This window comes from Empidonax traillii, unplaced genomic scaffold (assembly GCF_003031625.1).
Source record: "Empidonax traillii isolate 1590-97213 ecotype Southwest subspecies unplaced genomic scaffold, ASM303162v1 scaffold112:size1231168, whole genome shotgun sequence".
Classification (NCBI taxonomy): Eukaryota; Metazoa; Chordata; class Aves; order Passeriformes; family Tyrannidae; genus Empidonax; species Empidonax traillii.
This window is the reverse complement of record NW_020955305.1, coordinates 178,135-201,119: the sequence shown is the minus strand read 5'-3', so window position 1 is coordinate 201,119 and position 22,985 is coordinate 178,135. Positions and strand designations below refer to the sequence as shown.

Sequence of the window (22,985 nt, the reverse complement as noted above, 5' to 3'; positions counted from 1 at the left end):
AGTTCCAGTTTAGTGACTGCTGTAATTGACGACAGAAAGCTCTGAACCATTTGACAAAATGTGAAGATGCTTGTGACTCTCTACGCTCAAATGTATCCATACCTTCATGGCATTTGCAGCTCTTAAACAGAGATGACAGTTCTCCTTTGGACTGGGAATATGCAAAGTGGTTTAAGACCAATCCTCTCTTTCAGTCCCAGTATCTCAGCTGGATCAAGAACCAGTTGCTTTTCAAAGCAGAGGAAAAGCAGGCTTGTGAGTTAAGATACAAAGTGCAAAGTATTACATTATAACTGCATTTAGAATCGGTTAGTAAGCTAACAAATGCTGTGACAATCACAAAATGTAGCTCCATGTAGCCCATGTAACTTTCTTCGTGTAGGTGACTTATTTCGACTGTCCCAGCTTGGGTGACTAAATGCCAACTTTTGGTAACTGTAATGCATCTTCTTGGTAACTGCAGTTAGCTGATCTTCAGAGGTATAGGGACAGCCAGCAACGACATTGTAAACCCAGACAATAACACGGTGGTCAAATTCCTCAACCTCTGATTTCTTTCGCTTAGTCTATAAATATTGCCTTGTTTTATCTGACTGCAGCCTGTCAGCTTACTTGCTTGCAGCCACAGATGCTGTCTGCTGGATTATTTGGACAGACCAGGTAGGATTTATTAGTTTATAGCTTGACTCCAAACTATGACCTTGCAAGTAAGAAAAGTGGATTCAAGCTTTCTTCTTTTTTTCCTCTTCTGAAGAATGATTTCATAAAAATGACGTTGTGCTATTTTGTAGGTCTCCCTTTGTGTGTGTAGTCATGTTGGCTTGTTTTATAGTTAAAAATAGGCTTTTACTGTTCTGTGCTGCCGTTATTCCTGCAGAGGCAGGAAAATGGGAGCTGGATTGTGCTCTTAGGATTCCATCCACAGCATTGTTTCCTAAATGCCCTTCTGCTGCTGTGTGCCTGCTAGCCTGCTGAATGCTGTAGGAATTGCACTAGTGTCAGGAAGGTCTAACGTGGTCTAATGATTTGAAAGAGCGTGGGAATGCTTGAAAAAGAGAATATGGCTGCAGAACTGGACTATAAATTTAATATTGGTAGTGGGATCAGTGGCTTGAAAATAAGGTGATGAAGGGCATTGTACTTTAATATGTTTGGTCGTGGTTGAAAAAAATTAATCATTCTAGATTTTGGGAAATCTACACTGATTTTGGGAATTATTTCTTTGCTATGTCCTAGGTTTGCTGAGCCATCAACCCTGTTCTCATTTTATCCCAGCTGCATTTTTTATGCTCTGGATTTGTTTTTGTTGTGTGGGTTTTTGTTTGGTTTGGTTTGGAGGATTTTGTTTGGTTTTTGTTTTTCTTACACGTAAGGAGCTAAAGGTTCTTCAAAATGTGCACTGTACATTCTGCCTGTGCTGCTTCACTGATCAAGGTACAGCTTGACCTCTAAATCTTAATGTATTCCTGATAACAAGCTAGGAAAAAAACCAGCCCATATTTTCCAAATACTTGGCAGGCAGTAGGTCTTTACTCTTCTAGATTGCTCAGGAAAGAACCAGATGTTAGACTTGGATGTGCCTCCCTGGCGTGTTTGCCATTTCAGTCTTGAGCCACATCACCAGTGGATTTTCATCTAGGTTTTTTGACCTTTGATTAAAAAGCTGACTGTAGAGGGGTTTTGTTTGAAATATACAGAAATAATGTAGAAGGATCTTTTTTATATTGTCCTTGCTTTTAATGAACTAGGAAGAAAATGAAAATGCATGGATTTATGGATTTTGAAACCTTTGTAAAATATGCTACTTAAATAATTGTCTGAAAATGGTGGTTCCCTGGATTTTTTCTTTTTTAAGGCAACAGAGAAGACTCATACTAATTCTTTTAAAAGTGAAGGTGCTCACAGCTGTAGGTGCAGACTAAGAACCAAACTGATGTGAAAACAGCGTTAATTTCTTTTAATAACTGTGAAAGTCTGTATTCTAGGTGTACCTCTCCTTGCCTGATGGTGTTTGACTTCTGCAAACATTTTTTGTTGTCTGACTCCAGGAGTTTCTGTCCTGTTCGGTCTTGCTTATTTTTAAATTAGTAGGTTCTTACAGTTGATAATACTGTTGGTGGTGGTGGGATTTTTTTTCCAGTTTTGTGAGAAGATTAGAGACTTCTTGCATTTCAGGGCTAAGGATTTTGGAAATTTCCATTTAGTAGAGATTTCCCAAGGTCCCTGAATACAGCTGCTTTTCCTAAATAAATAGGTACTCAAGTGTAGTTTCACAAACAGTGGCATGCATCTCAGCAGCAGGATACAGAAATCTAGTTATTTACTTCTTTCCTGTTAAAGGAAGAGGTTGTTTAGACACTTAAATGTCACTCCTACACCTGCCACTTCCAGTAGTATTGTATGTTACTATTCTTTCTGTGATGATGGTACCCAGGGAAAACTAAATTTAGGAATGCCTGAATTAGAATAATAATATTCTTTTTTTTAAATTTTAAGTGGAGCCTCAGTGTTCCAACTGGGGGTTTATTCAGTTAAGCATCCAGAGATAACATATTTAATGCAGTAATGACTAAAATGCCTACCACTTTTATGAAAGAGAAGTAACTTTATAAATCTCTTGCACCATGTCTTACAGCAGAGTCCATTGTAGTGCTGCCGTGAATCTGTGGTTGACTCGACTCTCAGATTATCTGGTTATTGCAAGGTGACCTAATGCAGTAGGTGATGTTAATGCACACATCCTGAGTCTCTAAATCTTATCTTCTGGTAGATGGGAGAAAAAAGATGAATGTCACTAACTGTATCTGTAGAATCAGCTTCAGTTATTGGCCCTAGTATTTCAAGCTGATTTCTGTGTTGCTTATATTTCTGCATCTTGGCAATCTGTAATGTAAAATCTTTTCCTAAATAAACACCAGTAAAGTATTTCATGGTGTCAGTAGAATATATAAATTGCTACATGGATTATGTTTTTAGTATGCTGTTGACTCAAGGCAGGAATATAAGGGATGATTTAAACTCTATGTGCACATCTGCACAGACACAAATAGATAAATTTCTGGAAGTGACATCTGAATGTCAGCATTTTGAGCAGAATTACATGGTACTTTAACTGACAATGCCTCCTTACTCTAAAGCAGCCCTGATTTTAGCAGGCTCCACGTGGGACCTTCTTGTATTACTTGTCTTGTATGTTGTTGTGGACATTTGTAAAAATTAGGTGATTTTAAAAAAAAAAAGTGGGAGGCTAGTGGAACTTAACATTAGATATTATAGTTTTAGAAAAGTGCCACTGGTACTACAAAGAAAAGCTCTACAGGTTGTTTCAAAATTCAGTGGAGATACTATTAATATTAAAGATGCTTCTTTGTTGATATTTGTAAATAATTTTAAATGGCTTCGCATGGTGGTTGCTGCACTGTGCTCCAGAATTCAGAGAACAGCTTAGCATTTCCTAAAAGGTCCTTGACGAAAAAAAGATTTCCCTTCCTATGATCACAATAAACACAACTTTTGCCCCAAATAATAGTAGTTCAAAGAAGTTGGAATCTTGTTCTGTGTGACAGAATAGCAACTCTGTAGGTATTAGAACTTCACGATGGCACATACAGTTTTAAAAGCTTGTGTCAGTGTGAAAAATTTTCATTAATTTTCTTTGACTACCACGTCAGGGAAAGTGTAAAATAATGTAGCAAGCAAAGTCAGAGCTGTTACAGAGACATTCACTGCTGCTGTATTGCCATTGCATGAGTACAGTTACATTTTCAAAACTCAGAAAATAAGTACTAAAGCTGTTTGATTAGTAATCATGCTAGTATAGTGTTAAAAAATCATAGATATGGTAAAATTATACTCTTTTAAGATTTTGCAACATTAGTCATGTATAAAGGGAGATGCTTGTCATTTGAAAATATTTTATCTCATTGCTGTGCTATTTTTACATAATCCAGGAAAATAGCAAGGCTACCTGTATCACTCTGTAATGCAAATATGAAATATTTTTACTCTCTGTGTGGTGGTCTTATAAGTATTATCTGTGGACTTAAAGGTCTTTTTAAGTAATATTTTTTTTTTTAATTCACCTTACTTTGCATTTACATCATCCCCATTTTTAAGCAAAATTAATTGCCTCTTATTTGCCCAACTTTTTTTTTAATTGTGTCATTGTTTTAAAGTACTATAATGCAATTAGCAATCTCAAACCATTGATTATGATAATACACTTTTTGCGTTATATTAAAGAATGCTACAATCAGATTATTCTTGAAAACAAAATTTAGCAAGTGTTTTGATGTCCACTTGTATGTTGAGATATTCATCTTGTAATGCAGTTCTTTTTTTTGTTGTTTTTGTTCGTTTGAGGTGAAGCAAAAGAGTGAATCTTTCGTTTTCAGACAAGGAAAATTGAGGAAACTTGCACTCACTTTTCTCCTCAACTACTTCTTGATATTATAAAGCAGGGATAATGCTTTAGTTAAAATTCCAGGGGTGGTATTGATATGGCTGCCACCATCAGACTTCAAACAAAATTTTCATTTAATTGCTTGTGAATAGTCCTGTCTCTCTTTAAATGTTCATCAAATTTTCCTTCAGTTAATCTGGTATTTTATAGAGGCAAGACTTTGGAAATCTCAATTTTTTGCATCTGTACATAGTAGCTCCCTATTTATCTATATCTTTTAAAAACTTGCTTTGGAAGTGTATAGAATACTTAGATGAGTACAAAGGAGCAACTGATAAAAAAATGTTATCGTGTTAATCGTGTTGATTTTTGTCTTTTTTCCTCCTTTAGCTAGTCTACTTCTGAATGATAAGTATATAAAAGAACAGTTGCACTTCAGATTCTTTTGCTTGAAGGAATGACATGGATCTGGAAGGGAATTTCTGGGTCGCTGCTGTTACACACTGTTGTGCAGCACACTCATAACTTGGCCAGGCTTCAGTTTGAAAACCGCCTCTGCCACAGATCCTGTGGAGTCTGGTTTCGAGAATCTCTGTAGTTCATTGAATAGCAGCCTTCTTTCAGCTTCCTGCTCATTAGGCTTCACACCTGCATTGCCTTTTACTGGAAATATTTCTTTTCCCTCCTTTCTATTTCTGGATAGTGCTCATACCCGCTCTCAGTGGGGGCTGAAAAAGCTGTGCTGTTCCTGAACTTTCTCAAATATTAATTTTTCTTCTTTTAGTCCTGATAGTTCTTCTTTCACTCTATGTATGTGTATGGCTTTAAGCCCATCTTTATTTAAAACATACAGCTGGGAATGTGTGCAGCATTTCCAAATAAGATCCCTGCTGGGGTCATGGACAAGAGCCAAGAACTGTATTTCTGGAGGATGCATGCTGTGATCTCATTGGGTTCTCCTTCTGCTGCATCACCTGAACAATTCAGTCACCTTCTGATCAGCTGCTACATGGAAACTTTTCTGAGTCGTTTCTGACACGGAAGTTCCCAGGTTCTTTGTTTTTGTCTTTAAGTGCATGATTTCATGTCATCATCTACTGCACTGTGTTTCTTTACCTCCAAGTAGGAGTCATCGTATGCTCACAGAAGTGTTCTGCTTATCTCTTCTATCAGCAGTGTCTTATTGCACTGTGATACCAGCAGGTTTTATCAGCACTTTTGTTTTTTTCCCCTTCCACTTGGAAAGAGGAGATTTCTAAGATATATCAATCATTTTTCATATTCCATCTTTAAAAAAATAACACTTACTCGAGTAGCCCTTAATTTACTCTAGAATCAGTTCACTTTGATTTCTTTTACTATTGTAAGTTAGTTTAATGCAGTAAAATTCAGTGCTGTAGTTCAGTAGTAAACTGCACTAGTTCACATTGACTAGCTGCAGTTCAAAACTGAGCGATCACCTCACGAAGGTTTGAAAAACTTAGCCAATCTAACAAAGCTTGGTTAGAATGCTGTAATCATAAAGTATTCTGTGATCAGGTATAAAACAAAACCTGAACAGCAACACATGATGTAAGAATTCTCTACTGGTGGGAGGGCTTCAGAAGTTGAAATTGTAGACATATCATAGATCTTTGCTTTAAACCATTTAAGACGTGCTCAGAATATATGTTTTCACCTTTGGGGTAAACTCTTTACTTCTCCGTGGTGGTTTCCAGTTCTGAGTGGTGCCTTAAAGCTGAAAATAAAATCTATCTGCAGGTACCATCAGTTTTACCCCTGCTTGTGTAATTGCTTTTTATCATCCCCCGTGTCTACTTGTGAGACTGCTATGTAAGAACCCCAAATGAGTCTGGTATGTTATTTATTTAAAATACTCTGTAGGATTGAGAACATCTTGCTTGAAAATGTTTGAATTAACATTTCCTGTTAACATATGTGCCTACATAAAGTGTTCTTGAACTTTTTTTGCTTTTACATCCTTAGGCGTAAATCTTTTGTCTGGTTTCCTGTGGAAACAAAGTTCTCTGTTCCTTCCTCTCCCACAGTTACTTGTAACAGGCCAAAGAGTTCAAAATGTAACCTTACAAGCCTCCAAAAGCCCTGAAAATGGGCCACTTCGTTTCCAACCCAGCAGTGGTTCTCAGCATATTAAGCACCCAAACAGCCACAAGAGGAAGTATTTAGAAATACTTAACTGTGGGAAAAACATCAACTGGAGCATGCATTTTGTTAGTATGAAAATCAGTTATTCCCAGGAGAGAGATCTCTGCAAAGCCAGGCTTTATTATTTATTTTCCTCCATGTCTCTTGCTATTAAATAATGGGGAACTTTTACTGAAGTTTAGTGGTTGAACTCCGTTTTCTACCCTCCTACCCTAGAGATATTGAAATGCCTCAGAACGGTCTTCCCTTCATCCTAAACGGCAGTCATCAGTGAGTGCCTGTCTTTACTTGTCAGTTTTAATTATGTAGATTTCTGCAAGATGAATTCCCTTCCCAACCTTATTCAGTGTTTTTGGGAAGCTGTTAGTCTGTGTGAGGGTGTGGGCTGTGCAGGCTCTGTTGGGGCTCTTAAATGCAAGTGCTTGGTGGGACAGTGGGATGCTACCAAGAGTGGTAGGCTATGTCTTTGGACATGTGCAGACATAATACACCAGAATAGAGATTCTGCTATTCACAGTAGTTCAAAGAATGGGATCTGATCTAAATCTGTAATAAATTTATTTACTTATTAAATAATACAAAATACCAGATACTTAATGAAAAAAGAGGAAGCAAATCTTAAAATCCTTCATAATTCCTTCTACAAAGTTTTACTTCCATATTTCTTCATGTGGTTGAGGTTGTCAAAGAGTTGTCGGTATTTAAATGTGTGTCTGCAGTCAAAAGTTGTAGAGATCTTTCTAGCTTGATCCCTATGCAAAACTGCTATAACTTTAAAACCACCACAGAGTCCGTATTTTAAAATTACTGAATTATCTATCGTATGTTGCCCAACTAAAAAGTTACACTTTTACAAGCCATTTTTTTTTGACTGAGATAGACTTCTGAGTAAAGTTCTGAATAAAAATATTTTGATCATGTGGATTTGTTCCCTTCATTGCAAATTTTTTATAGTAGTTTGAGTTCAGAATTTCAGGAACCTGAGAGAAACTTTGGGAAATTGTTCAATATGATTTAGTTCCATCCTACAGTTTTTTTCTCTTGTATTTGTGGTTCACTGGCACTGTAAATACCTGGATGATACGATTTTTTTTTTTTTTTAAATTTTCCCCACATGATTTGAGCTGTAGTCAATAAATTGACATTTGTGTTTGCTGAAGGAATAATGTTTGTCAGATTCCCTGAAGTAAGACACTTGAATATAAAATGCCACATTGAATCTCCAGTTCAAACACTGTCAAAAGAAAGTACAAGTACTAACATATTTGATCATACAACAGAGAAGGTGGTTAAATTAAGAATGGGTATGTTTCAGTGATGCATTTCTTTTCCTTTAAAAAGACTTGTCCCTGGGAGATTTTTCATTCTCCAGACACCCATTTAAATTTTACCACCTCTGTCTCTCTGCAGAAGTCAAGAATCCTTCAAGCAAAGGATTCAATGCATTAAGTGCTCATAGGATTAGCTGCTGAGAGCTATGAGTAAGTGGCAGTCGGTGTGTGTTTTGTAAGGGGAAACAAAATGAAGTTCGTGTGCATTTGCTCTGTCTTGCTCTTTCCCCGAGACCAGCAGCTCATGTTGCATTAGCTTAGAATCTGAATAGTTTCTTTTTTTTTTTTTTGGGATGGGGGGAGGGTGGTTAGCTATAGCTAAGTATCAGTGGAGCAAAGTATTAAGAAATTGCCAGAAAAGATCCTTATAATACTGTCTTTTATTATTTTTAGAGGTATTCTGCTTGGGCTTTGTATGTAAACAACCGCTTAACAACAATAGTATCAAAATGCAATATTTTCAGAACATAGGTTGTGTCTTGTGTTGTACTCAAGATGAAGAAAATATTTAAGAGTAGATCTTCATGAAGTTTGAGCCACAGCTTCACAGAAAGATGTCTATCTGAGGAAAATTTAGAGATCTGAAATACACGAGGGATTGTTGTATAAACTGAACAGTTGAACAGAAGACATAATTCAAGTCAGTAGGATTTTATTTAAGTCTTACAGAAGTTTTTGTAGAATTTATATAGAAGCTTCTTAATCTTTTCCACCCCTAGGTACAAGGAAATCCTTCTTCCATGTGAATTGCATCCTAATTTGAACTGTATATAGTTTACACTTTTATTTTAAATTTAATTCTCCACTGGACATGTCAGCCTGCATCATGTCTGCAGACAGAATCAATAAAAATTACTTTATTATTCAGTAATTACTTACATTGACTGCTGTGTTTAAAATCACTCAACCATAAAAATGTTTTCCTTGATGTCTCCCTTGGTTAGTGAAAGAATTACGTTGAAATAGTATGTTGGTGAATACCCACCATTATTAGAAATATTTCATCTTTGATTAAACACCATAAATGTGTGTATATATATATGTATGTATAAACATGTATAGCTTTAAAATACAGACAACAGACTTACAAACATTTAATATAAAAATCAACATCTATATACAACAGTGAAATAAAATGTTAATAATTTGATAGGATACTGAAGAATTCTGCCTTGGTGATCTACACTTTTGTAGTGCAATAAAAATTTTAGAATTTCTGTCTTGGGGGAAAAAAATGAGAAAGACTAAGACACAGTATTAATTTTATTTGTCTGCTGTTCTTCTTCCTTCACAAAAAGATACAGAATCCCCAAAAAACTTTGTTATAATTTACTTAGTTATATTTGGGTGGGCTGTGTCATCTATTGAATGAAAAAACTTTTTATTATGATGGCTTTTATTAGTAAAGAGTTACTGCAAAATAAGTGATCAGATACATGTGTTTAGAGGTTAAAGAATCAGATTTTGCTTGTGTTTCAGAAACTGGAAATAGAGGCTATAAGGGTGATATTTTGTATTATGTCTACTGTACTTGCTTAGCCTGTCTCAGTGGCACTTAATTACCTATAAGAGCATTCATTGGGAATTGCATAACAGAATGTTACACCTTTGCTCTCTTTAATCCCATCTTTTTGCAAATGTACTTCAGTCACTTTGCAGGCTTTATGAATTTTTCATGAAGTGCTGTCAGCTTTCCGTAGAGGACCTTGTTTATAAAAAGCTTACCAATGTGTTTGCTTTAAAATGAGTAGTATATTGAAGCTCTTTAACCAGAATTCTTCTGGTAATTTAAAATTACATTCTTGTGTCTGCCTCTCACGTTGTTGCATTTATACTTGTTTTCACTGCATTTAAAAAACAAAACACCAAATAAAAAAACAAAACCAAAACAAACCCCCAACCCCTCCCCCAAAAAAACCCCAAACAAACAAACAAAAAAAAAGAAGCAGAAATACTATTTAAAGAAAGAAGGGGGTTTGGTTTAGTTTCACTTACTTTTTGTCTGTTCTCATAACTTTTTATGCTATGTCCAAGGATTTTGATTTCTTGTCCAGTAAATATTCTGAAAATATGTTTAATTTTTTTTAAATGCTGTATCATTAGGATAAACCAAGTGATTTCTGAGTAGAAGTTGCAATAGAGGTTGCCTTTTGTTATACAGAAAGGCATGCTGTAGGGTAGGAGAAAATCATGACGTTCTTAAAATAGAAGGAACATATTCAGAGCAAAGTAATTGTTAGTTTTGCATGCATAAAGCAATGACTCACTTTGAGGGTGGAAGTAATAAAATGCTGCTTTTAAGATAGGAAGATGTTATAGGGTTTAAGGTATTGTAGAGTTCGAAAGGGATATATGTCTTTGTCCTTAAGATAGTTTCACATAATTGTTCAAGTTTTCATTTGTTTTAGGGTTTTCAAGAAGTAAAAACGTGGTGTTCCCAGATGTACTGTTTTCCCTCTGGTTTCTATCCATGTGTGTAACCTGTATGGATGTATGTATGTGTGAGCTTATGCCTGCTTATTATGGTTATAAAATACTGTTTTGACTGCTCTCAAATTAAGATTAGTGCTTTGGTGGAAACTATTTTGTCGGTTCTTGTTTTGTCCCTTGTTACACTTGATTAGATCTATGCATATGTCACCTTAATGTTTGACACTTATGAAGGTTGTCCTGCGAATAGGTCATCAGGACAGTTTTCTTACCCTTTTAATGACTCTTAATTATTTAATGTAGGAATGTATTCTGAAACTATATTTACTGGAAAACAAATCATGTCTTAATTTTTCTAAATTATCCCGTTGTGTTTTTACTCTCTCTGCTAGTTCTTTCTGATGCTCTGACTCTGAGTGTTCAGTAATGAAGTTAAGTGTTGTAGGTATTGGCTTCAGCAAAGCTGTTAGCTTAGTGTGATTGCAGAAAAATAAATGCTTGTTATGTAAAATAGACAAGTTGCTTTTGATCCTTGTTACGTTGAATGACTCCTAGCCATCATTTAATGAAAATGGAAGACAAGATAAAAATGAATATTCCGTTGTGATGCCATTTGTGGTGTTGTCAGTCTGTAATGGGTGATGTTTTTGAGGCAAAGGGTGTGTCGTTAGGCTTCCTCATACCGCTCATGGTCTGGTTGATAAAGCATGTGCTCGATCTAGCCAGTATGTGCCTCAAAGCATTGCAAGAAAACCTTTCGTTTTATTGTTATACTAAATACTAAAGTCAATGCTAAACTTTAGAATAGAGTGATAGCTGAATATAAGAGCAGAGTGCTTAATAATTTAATAATAAAATGATACTCAGTAGCACAGCAACTTCACCTGTTGTAGTGAAGTTAACTGCCATATGTTTCCCAAAAGCAGAGATGATTGTTCCTAGCAATTTTTTTCACTGGGTTATAATAGCATGGTTTCATGTTGGTATTTTCTGAATATTTTCCACTGTAAGTAAGAATTTAGATGTAAATATCCTAGTTTGGGGCAGACAGTTTTTTGCTTGTTGTTGAATGTTGCATTTTACCCTCGTTCTAGTTACTGAAAACCATTAACAAAACGTGCTCCAGGAGGAACACGTGTAGCTGGTATTGGGTTTGGGTAGTAGGGTTTGGGTAGCAGGGGGCTACAGGGGTGACTATTGTGAGAAGCTGCCATAAGTTTCCCCTATTTCTAAAGGAGCCAATGCCATCCGGTCCAAGTTGGACCTGTCACTGGTCAAGGGTGAGCTCATCAGCGCCGGTGGTAGTTCCTCTGGGATAACATAGTTCCAAAGAGTAGGGAAAAAAAAACTGTGAAATTGCAACCAGAGAAGGGAGGAGTGAGAATATGTGATAGAAACACCCTGCAGACCCCAAGGTCAGTGCAGAAGGAGAAAGAGGAGGTGTGCCTGGTGCCCCAGCAGAGAATGCCCTACAGTCTGTGGTGCAGACCATGGTGAGGCAGCTGTGCCTCTGCAGCCCACAGAGGTCCATGGGGACATCCACCTGCACCCCATGGAGGAGCCCCATGCCAAAGCTGGTGGATGCCTGAATGAGGCTGTTACCCTGTGGGAAACACACACTGACGCAGGCTCCTGGCAGGACTTGTGACCCCACAGGGGAACCATGCTGGAGCAGGTTATTCCTGAAGGACTACACTCTGTGGAAGTGACCCACGATGGAGCGGTTCATAAAGAACTGCAGCCTGTGGGAAGGGCTCACCCTGGAGAAGTTCATGGAGGACTGCCTCCTTTGGAAGGAGAAGAGTGTGAGGAGTCCTTCCTGCAAGGAGAAGAGCAGTAGAGACAACCTGTGATGGTAACCTGATGTTACCAGGGACTGTAACCCCATTCCCTGTTCCTCTGCACCACTGAGCGGGGAGGATTTAGAGAATTTGTGCGTGAGGTTGAACCTAGAAAGAAGGGTAGGGTGAGGGGAAGGTGTCAAGATTTGGTTTTTCTCATTAGCCTACTGTGATTTGATTTTTCACTGAGTTTACAGTTTAAATGTTTTGGCTTATTAAATTTTTGTATTTATTTTTTTCCTCATACAGCCTCTTGCCTTAACTTTAGGGGGTAGGGCAGTCAAAGTGGATGCCGCTTTCGGGCATGTAGCACAGAGATGTAGTATTCTGCAAAGATGTGAGCATGTGCTTTCTGCTTGTAAATAGTCCTATTTGATTAGCATCAAAGTGACTAGTTAGGTTGCCTAAAGTAAAATGCCTGCTTCTGATCTTCTGTCACCACTTGGCAAGTCCAGCTCGTGCAGCATGGCTTTGACTTGAGGAGTTACTCTGAAACCAGTAATCACCAAGCTTTCAGCTGATTGTCTACAGCCAAAAAGATTCTGAAGGCTTGCTTTTATTTGCAATGTATTCCATCAGTTATTGTGCAATCCCCTGCTTCTTCCTATTGCCTGTGCAGTAACAAAACGTAAACCCTTGCTGTTCATTTAAAACACTAAGTGCAGTCATTATATTAAACATAGCTTGATTTAATTTTTTTTTAACATACTAAGTGGATTTGCTTTTATGTAAGGTTCTTTAAAATTTTTAGTGCATTGCTAAAAAATAAATGCCGTTGTTAACAACATGGAGATATTTGCAGGGCACTATGAAAAATTGAATGTGTTTGGCTGGATGTAAGACTGCACTCATGTACAGCTCTCTATGGAGTTAATATTTATTTGGGACTGAACTAGTTTATTATAAAAAGTAAAACTCTCAAAATATTATATCTTTTTTAAGTTTTTGAATATATAAATTTGAGATGATTGGTGCATGTATCTTAAAATATTATGTAGGATTTCTACTTGGAAATAAACCTGGACTGCTTTAATTATGAGAGACTGCACTTCTAGAAGTAGGCATTGACACGTTGCAGAAGCTCTGGCAATTCGTTTCCTATGCATTCTACCTATGGAATGTATACTTATTTGTAGAATGGCTCAAATAATGATAAAAAAAGTTATACAGTGGCCTAAGTATCAATATATATGATTCAGTTCTGTGATAATTAAAACTTACAGATTGAAAAGTGAAGTAGCAAAATCAACAGATACTATAATGCACTCCCTTAATGCCCTGTTTTCTCTTTCTGGTACATTATCAGAAGGGGTGAGCATAACTAGATTTTTCTGGAGGCAGCATCCATGGCTGTATGTATTAGAGTATTACTTTTGTTAATTGCCCTCTCTTTGTTGATGAAGATCAGCTCTAGCTCTGGGCTTACTGAAGCCTTTTAGTATTATTAGTGTCTGGTTTCTGGTTTTAACCCCTCTTTCAGGTAAATTACTAAGAAAGAATGTTTAAAATGTAGCTGTTTTCCCTGTCACTGATACAGCCATGCTGTGAGAAGAAATCCTACTCAGATGTATTAGAATAGGAAATGCCAGTCAGTCTAAATAAGACTAAAGTTTTCATTTGTCTGTGCTTTTCATGGCAAATCTTAAAGCCAAGGTTCTTTCAGGTCATGCTCCATGAACAAACTTAAGGCAAACAGCAGTAAAATCGTTCAGTATCTTTGGCTGTACAGAGCTAATAATTTTCTCAAGCACGCTCTCTTGAGATTTGGAGATGACTTTTTTTCATAACCTTTTATACTGATCAGCTTACTCTGTCTTAACACTGAATGAACTCTTATTTCCATCCAGGGAGAACAAGGTAGCATTCATAATTGACATGGATGGACATACTGTATATGACATTTTTCATACAAATACAACTTCTTAAAGATGAGAGTATCTGCCTTGTCTGAGTTGAAAAAAATTAATGAGCAAAGATTTTTTAATTATTGAAGAATTTATTGCTCAACAAAACTGATACATTAACATACTTTTATTAACTAGCTGTGGGATGCAGGCTTCTTGGGGAGAGGAGTGATTTGCCCCTGAAATAGTGTTTAAATATTTCTTCAGACAGCAGATATTTTCCTTTGTCATTTCTGGCAATGTTTGAAGTTCTTAAAGATTTTCATGGGAGCTGTGTGCATAAAGCAATAGTGAAAATACACATCACAAATCTTGGTGGATGATTGTTCAGTGATCAAATTCATGGTCTTGATTCATTCTTCAGCACTGCATGTGAGCAAACTCATTTCAGGATTCTAGCTCTTTATAATTGTATCAGTCTTCCCACATTTCCTATTCGCTGTCATATTATTTGGCTCAAAGTATAATGGATAGCTCAGTGACTTGGATTTTATTTTTCTCTAATGTGCTTTGTCAACTTGAGAAACAAAATATACCAAATGTAGAGCAGTGCATTTTGATTTTTTAAAGTATGTGACTTTACTCAACTGTTAATTCTAATTCTACAGGAAACTATTGATATTGGAAGTAGCACAATATTCATATGCATTTTAATTCTATCCAAACCCTATAGCAAGATATTGAAGGGTTTTGGCACATTAGTTCACTAGTGTTTGTCCTCAGGTTGTTTTTTTAAAATCTCTTATATTTGCAACAATTTGCTGACCTCTGCATGAGTTCAAAAAGATACAAACCTCAAAATTTTTATGCTGCATTCTCAAGCCTCAGTGGTTTTCTTAAAACACTTGATACTGGCAGAGGGTAAAGTGACATAAATGATTTGAATTAATTTTGCTGTGTATCTCCCTCAAATTGTAATGATGCTTTTTTTACTCCACCTGTAGCTTCCTGCAGATTTCACAAAGCTGCACCTTACTGACAGTCTCCACCCACAGGTGACCCACGTTTCATCTAGTCACTCAGGATGTAGCATCACTAGTGATTCAGGAAGCAGCAGCCTTTCTGATATCTACCAGGTAAGACTGAAATGGATGCTGATGGGAGGTGCAATTACCAACAGTTTTGCTGTTAATAGCTGAATGCCCATGCTATTGCCTATTGTCAGTTTTTGTCTGAGGAAGTACTTGGTAGACCTCAAAAAACTAACTTTTGTTTCAACTGTAATAATTTCAGGGTTTTACCCACTATGTATTAGTCTGGTATTTGGAAACTCGGCAAGTAATCTGCAGCACAGCAACATGACATGTCACTGTAGTTTGTCAGCATCTGAGTCAGCCACGAGGAGATTTAGTGTTTCATATATCAGGATGGTGCTTTGCAAATTTTTGTTAGTGATTTGAGGGGAGGAAATCTTCCTGAACTTCAGCATGGAGAGCCAGTATGAACTCTCCATGTCCCTAAAGGGACCTAAAAGGAATTCTCTTCCTGACTCCAGCACTTCACCACCTCTTTCTGTCTGTATGATTGTCCAGATGTTTAACAGCTGCTGTGATGTCTACAGATCAAAACTATAGATGTAGGACCTTGTAATGTGAGGGATTGTCTTCTTCCTGCTGTATTTTGTAGTTCTTAGATATGTTGGCTTCATAGTGTAGAACCTGTTCAGTGATGGGGAAAAATAAACACAAGTGGGCAGCCTGTGCTGGCCTGACTTGAGGGGCATATTTCAGTTTCTCCACCCTGTAGAAACCTGATGCCAACATCTTAGCAGTGCATTCCCTCCTGGCAATCCTCAGAAACGTGGGTAGGTTGAACTAGTGACACTTTTTAAAGTTATGCTTCTGAGGGGACTTCATGTTGTAAAGCTCTATGCTATTTTTTTGGAACAGCTTGATTTTGGATAGACTTACTGTGAAACTGATCCAGAGTTTAAATATAAATTGGAAAAAAAATTCAAGTGAAATAAAACAAGAAGTCCGCATTTTCCACTTAATGTTTACTGTTCTTGCAATGTCAGAGCAGGATCTGTCCTGATAGGAAAGTATGCCAATTTGTTATTCTGAAAAGAAGGCATCAATCCAATTAAAATATGCTTCTATCAAAATAATAATAAACTAACGAGACCAGTCCTACATAAAGTACTGTTTACCAGAAGAGGAGTGATGTTTGTTTGGGATACTTCTATAATTGCAAATGTAGTCGTTTAAACAATGGGAAATGCATCTATACAAATACATACAAGTTCAGTTGTGATCATAGTTGTAGGATGTAGTCTGCTTCAGGTGAATAAACTTATAGACTTTTTCCTTGTGGAAGAAGATAAGCTATAAAAAGGTCCCAGTTCAATTTAGACAGTTAATTGCAATAATGCAGAGGTTTATTTTTGTGAAAAGTGTCAAGTTAGCTGCACTTCAGGCATAGCATTTGTCAGTCAAGTAGGTTTGACAGAATTTCTTCTGAAGACAGGATTACTTTGAGACAGGATTCATGTTTATACTGTGAGAATGAAGAAGATGTAAAATTAGCTTTGTTCTTCTAGTCTTTTATAGATTTTCATCCTTTTCATTGCAAAGATTTTCACTTTAACGTAAAAATAACAAGTACCTCTAGAGACACAGTCGTAGGTGGCATGTAGTTACAGCCATACTTTAGATAAGTTGGAAGTAAATTTTTTGCAAGGACTTTCAGCAAAACTTTCCTAACTGTGAAAGGGATCACTGAATTTCTGTGCAATTACAGAACCCCAACCAAACAATATAACAAACAACTACAGAAACTTCAGATAAATACTTCTTTATGTAGTCACCAGCCTGGTCAGTGACTCCTGTAAGTTTCATTGGCAATAATGGAATCAACAGAATGGTTGATATTTGGAGAGAGTTAATAATTTACTGAATTATTTACACAGAGAAAATTTACTTCTTAAATATTCTTTTAAATTTACTTTATAAATATAATCCACTCTTGGTGATCTTAAAAATATTACTAGTTTCTTCAATTAATTCCAATTAATGCCTCATTTAAAGCTGTCTTGGCACAGATGTATCGAGAACCATGTAATTGCACATTGTCAAAGTAATTTTAAAAATAACCTATGTCTGTATCAAGAAATATGACCATATATTGTAGAATGTAACCCCATGTTTTTGTCTTAATACATATACTTAAGGAAACATTTATTAAGAAAATGGTAAGTTCAGGTGCAGAAACTGATAAGGTTTTTAAATTCTTGAATTTAACCTAATGGTACCAAGTATTGTTTATCTGATTTCTCAAATAGTGGTAAATCATTAATTTCTGGCCTCAATTTCAGTCATAGAGGAATGTAATGTAGCAACATTAAGGTATGTTAAAGTACTGGTAAACCACCCCCCCCCAGTCCTGAAACAAAATAAAATGGCTGTAATTTGAGTTTCTCTAGGTCAGGTTAAGGAATAAATAAGCAGAATTTTTTTTTTTTTTTTATGAAGAGACTGGATCAGTCATTTTCTCTCAATTGTTTACCTTTTAATTCTCTTCCAAGTGTTTATTCAAAAAGAGTAAACCATCACCAAGTCATCAACATGTTTTTTTCTTTCAAATTTAGTAGGTCTTAGGCAAAACTCATGATCATTGTTCCTCTGATTCTTATGTTCTGTATATAATGACATTTTTCTGTTCAGTGGAGTGGACTTCTGTTCATTATGGCTAAGTAGAAGCACTGATTTAGAAAGTTTACCATCTTGTCTTCCAACTGATAAATAAATGTGGGGTTTTCTTTAAATTTTATTGTTCTTTATATCTTTACTGTTGGAATCTGAGGTAATGATATGTCATGTTTTGCATCTTAGTAAGTTTTAGTTCTGTAACCTTAAGAGCAGCTGCTTGCAGTGAAAATATGGCCTCTTAAGATTTTTTTTAATAAATCATGATGCTGAATCTTCAGATGCTTTCAACGTTGAACTGAGAATACTTCCTTTTAAATATTAATGCGGTATCTAAATTTGTTTGCCAAACGTTGCACATGAAAGAACTTTTTAGGATAAGAAGTACTTACTAAATAAAATCAACCTTTATGTTTACCCCACCCAAGTCTCAAAAACATTTCAGATGCCAATTAATAAGTTCCTTAAATATTGTTACTTTTATTTTAGGAAATAAGTTCATCAAGTGACGAACTCTGTAGGGTGACTTGAGAGGAAGGGGATGCTCAATGTTAGTAGATTGTGTGCTGGCTTGTACTTGCCAAGAACAATACTTTGATTCTGTCTTGTATTGACTTGGCAAAGCAGATCATTCACTGCTGCTCCTCTTTACTCTCAGGCTTAGTTAATGTTTCCTATATGAAAGCACATACCTGTTCTTACAGGCTCCTAAGTGGTTCCTATACCTGTCATATATATTACGAGATGATGTTCCTGGTTGGAGAGGGAGGAAATTTAAGCTCATGAATGTGTGTTATTCCCCCCACCCTGTTCTGGAAAGGCGTTGCTGTGCTGGCTCAGCTCGTTGCCAGCCTTTCTTTGCCTTATCCTGTCCTCAGACCGGTTCCTTCCTGCCACCTCTGTGTGCCTTCTGGTGTCTGCCCAGATACCACTGGCAGTACAGGAAACTGGGAACATCCTTTCTGAGACCCTCCCAGGACGTGTGCATTGCTTAGAAATTTTCAAGATGTCAGCTTTGCACTCTCATGAGTCTGATAAGGTAGCTCCTACAAGAAAGGTCCACCCTCCTGGAAGTCTTCCTGAGGGAGCCCAAACCTTTTGTCAAACCAGAGAGTCCGTGGAGCCCTACTAAGTCACTGTATGCAAAATAAAGAGATTTTACCTTAAGTCAGTTTTTTCAACTGTATCAGCCTCTGAAGTTCATGGCTTTGGGTAATGCAAGAGCGGCTGGAACGGCTCAGATAAACTGTGTCCTGTGAGCTGCCCCCTCCTGCCCCCACAGTTTCAACTAAGTCCTCTGCAGTACCATATTGCTCCTGGTAAATTGAGGTGCTCTTAATCTATCCTGCAGCTCATCGCTGAGGAGTGCCTCTCAGAGTCCTTGTTCTGTAAGCCTCTGGTCTTGGTGAACGTTGCCCCATTCTGAGAAAGCACCTATTAGCTGGTGATAGGGTAGGATGCTGTTCCTGGTGTGCATTGTCTGGATTGTTACACTTTTTCATCTTTAGTGAGGAAAACTGCTCAGGCTGACTTTTGTGACAGGTGTGGGCTGCTGTGTTGTAATTGTTTTGGTAGATACTGAAAGAACATTTATGGAGAGTGCTGTAAAAATCTTGGACTAAAGGAGTTTTAATGTATTTCATAGCCATTTGCATTCATGTCAACAGAGTATGAAAAAATAATTTTATTACCTTAGATTTATGTATGATTTGCATATATGTAATACTTATAGTTGATTGTAGTACATATGATAAGTATTTAATAAACAAATACAAATTATAATTACATGGATTGAATTTAATCTTAATTTATTGATATTGTAAACTCTTACTCAGTCTTCTGAAAACTAATTTAAAACAAAACCCCAGCCATGGTTTCTCTCTGTGGAGAAGCTGGATCCAGTGTCTCTGTGTGACAGGAGGGAATGTTTCAAGCTAATGAGACTTTTACAAGTGATTTCGTGAGACAGAGACAGTGTACTCATGAGGTAGAGACAGTGTTCTTGGTGTTTTGCATCAGTACAGGCTTCAAAATTAGAAAGTAATCAATGAATGTTTTTGCTAATAAACATTCTTAATTTCATTTTTTAGTTTGTTTTTTAGCCCTTAAACTACAATGGTTAAAAAGCAATGAAGAACTGGGTTTTTTGAGCTAGGCATGGTTGCTTTCACTGTTAGCTTCATGAGACTGAAGGACTGCACCAGGCAATGAACATATTTGTGGTTTCTGCAAGAAGTTTCTTTTATTCTTGCTTTTTAATTTTTTTTGTTTGTTTGTTTTTGATCTCTGGTGCTTTTCTTTTGCGTATTTGGAGATTTTGGATTGTTGATTTAGGTGGTAACAATAGTCACAAAGGGAATTTATTCTTCAAAATGATGCAATGTTTCCTAAAGAAAGTAGTTAAAATAAAAATTAAAAAGTAAGGGTTGAAATAGTCTGTTTGAAATACTAAGAAATCAGTAGTTAGTGTTATTTTACTTGCTTTCTAGTTTTTTTCTTTATATTATTATCGACTAGAAGTTTTTTCCCCAAATCAGTATAGAAAACTATGAAGGCCACCTAAAACAGAGCCAGTCATCTTTTAAGCACTTCTCCAAGTTTCCCCACTTTCTTTCCCATACTATGAGTGTGTGATAAAACAGTTGTTACCCTGGGGTGAGAGTTACTTAATTGAGTATTTCTAATTGACCATTTCTAATCTGTTTTCTCAAGAAACCCAAAAATTCATTGAAGAAAGAAACAAGCCATAAATTGGGTCATCTTCTTTAGCTGCTCACATAGTCCATCACCTCTCTCGTTATGACCATCTTCATGATGCCTCTGAAAAATGAGAGACCAGCAGAGTTGGGATTAATCAGTTTCCTCTCACGCCAGTCTAAAGGGACCAGCAGTGTCTCTACTTCCCTAGTTTCACCTAGGGGGAATGAATACTAGTTCTTTACTTTTTTTGATCCTCCTCTCCTCACAGTATTTGTTTAATTAGTTATCACTCAAATCTGGAAGTGTGCTTGGGCTTCAAGATCCTTAGCAGTTAGAGCAACCATTTTTTATTGTTGCAATATTAGCCTTAATAGACACTGCTTGAAATTGGGCAGATTGTCCTTAGGTATCAAATGGGAAATAGCCCTTCAACTCAGGCTTGAAAACGTCGTATACTCTTGATCTCTCATTGGTGATGCGACAAATAAAATATTAGGCTGTCACTATTGTGAGATTCCTTTGAAGCTGCAAAAATTTTCTTCACAGTTGGAAAGATGACATGAGAAATTTACTCTCACAGTTGGTATTCAGACTTTGGAGAAACATTGTTTTGTACTTCAAGCTGCAACCAGCATTTTTCTTGCATGCTATCTTTTTAGATTTATTTAAGGGAAGCTAATTTCTCCTATTACCCAAGAAACCAAGTACAACATGGATCAAGGAAAGGAAATTCTGAGGTGTACTTCATCCTTGATTAAATGCTCTGAGAAGCTCTAAGTCTCACTTTTGACTGTAGTAAAAAGTCTGTTGGGTGTTCATCCTGTGTTCTGGTTTTCAGCTGCCGAGGTTTATAAGGAAGCCCTTATGCTCAAAGGAGCTAATTGAGGTTTCCCCTTTAGTCTTAGATAGATGCAAGGCTATTGCGCTTAACTAAGGGTTCCTGTGCAGACATACTTGATTTTTGTCGCACATGAGGGAGCGCAGAAATACTCAGAGTAGGTCGGTTATAAAGTTGAATGTGTCCGCAAGAGGACCTTGAATACTTAATGTCATTAGTGATGCTACTAAGCAAAAAAAACCCTTTGTGACGGTTTTGTAACAAAACTGATACAAAATTTTTCTGTGTATAAACACGGAGTCCTCTTGGAATGAGGGTTTTTTGTTTGTTTGTTTTGGTTTCGTTTTTTTGTTTTACTATTGTGAAAACATATTGCCTGTGAGGAAAGGCTAAATTTATCTTCCTTTGCTTACTTTTGGGTAATCACAGCATTTTCAGAAAGTTGCTTGAAAAATGGAAATTTTTTTTCCTCAAAAGATATTTCTAAAGGTGTCCTAAATTATTAAACTTTCTTATTACTTTGGAGATTGTTGTATTTAATGCTGAGCTTCTTTGTTGCAATGGTTTATAATTTTTGATAGCTAGTAAGTTAGAAATAGTTGCTTCTCATTCACCAATAGCTTTAGTTGTCAAAAAAACACAACAAACGCTCTAAAAAGTGATCATATTCAGGAAATGCTTGTAGCCTTTAGTAGTATTTTTAATACATTTTCTGAGTACAAAGTTACATTTAATTCAGTGTGAGAATTTGTTTTAAATAGCATCAACTTTTCTTGATAAAAGAGCTTCAACTTTTTCCATTTTTGTTTTGTTGCTCTAAGACAGTGAAATAACTTGTCTTTTAATTATCAGATTTTGGACAATATGTGGAAGTTTCTCATGTGTGTTGTGACTAAATTGAGCTCTGTGTTCATTTTACTAATGTGCTTTTGAGAAAGCTTAACCTGGGCAGGTAGGAGGGGCACTTGTTAGTAATGGGAAGGTTTGCAAAATCGACTGTGAATCAGTCCCACTGTCACTGGAATTTTCACTGCTGGAAACTTCAGATTCTGACAGATTGGTGTCATAAGCTGTGTGTCTACTGACTCATCACCACTAACTTTTCCGCCAGTCACTTTTGATGAAGGCTGTTTTGAAAGAGCAGTTACAGCAACTGTTTCAAATGTATCATAGGGAACACGCATGTTAAACACAGTAAGACTGCTAATGAAAATACTGCTATTGGTGCTATCGTTTTTCTGATTTGTTTGTGTGCCAGTAACATATTTCCTTATTCTGCTTAAAGAATGAGCAGTATTTTTCTTAACAACAGCAAAAAAAAAACACAAAAAGGTAAAACCCTAAAAGCTACAAAACCCCCCCAAACCAACAACAGCAAAAGAAACCAAACCCAAAACTACTAAGTGAGAGTAATTTGAATATTGTGTGGATTTTGTTATCATGCTTGTTGTATTAACAAGACCCAGTTACAAAGCCAGTGTTGTGCTGTAGGACAGAAGCATTTAAGACTCTCAGTAGCAGCCCTGATCCATCTCCAGCCATATGTTACCGTTCATAAGGTGGCTGTTATAGTGGCATTAAAGTAACAGATGTCACAGAAAGCCACAGCTAGTGAGGCAGGGATAGGGAAGATGATTCTACAAAATTACCAATGCAAGTCATCTTACCTTCTCTGTGTTTGAGAGTGACCTAGTTTTGTGGGTTGTCTTTTTTACAAGAGTGAGAGACA

At 36.6% G+C, this 22,985-nt stretch overlaps 1 protein-coding gene across 6 annotated transcripts in view; it reads left to right on the top strand.

Moving 5' to 3' along the window:
- RAPGEF2 (Rap guanine nucleotide exchange factor 2) overlaps positions 1–22,985 on the top strand; it is a 181,410-nt gene that overhangs the window by 119,666 nt on the left and 38,759 nt on the right. For 5 of the 6 annotated variants that reach the window (XM_027882830.1, XM_027882827.1, XM_027882828.1 and 2 more), the window contains one exon: positions 15,019–15,150. The exons of the other annotated variant lie outside the window; for it this stretch is intronic. In XM_027882830.1, the coding sequence (XP_027738631.1) occupies positions 15,019–15,150 (132 nt within the window). The remainder of the gene's footprint in view (positions 1–15,018; positions 15,151–22,985) is intronic. 6 annotated transcript variants of the gene reach the window in all.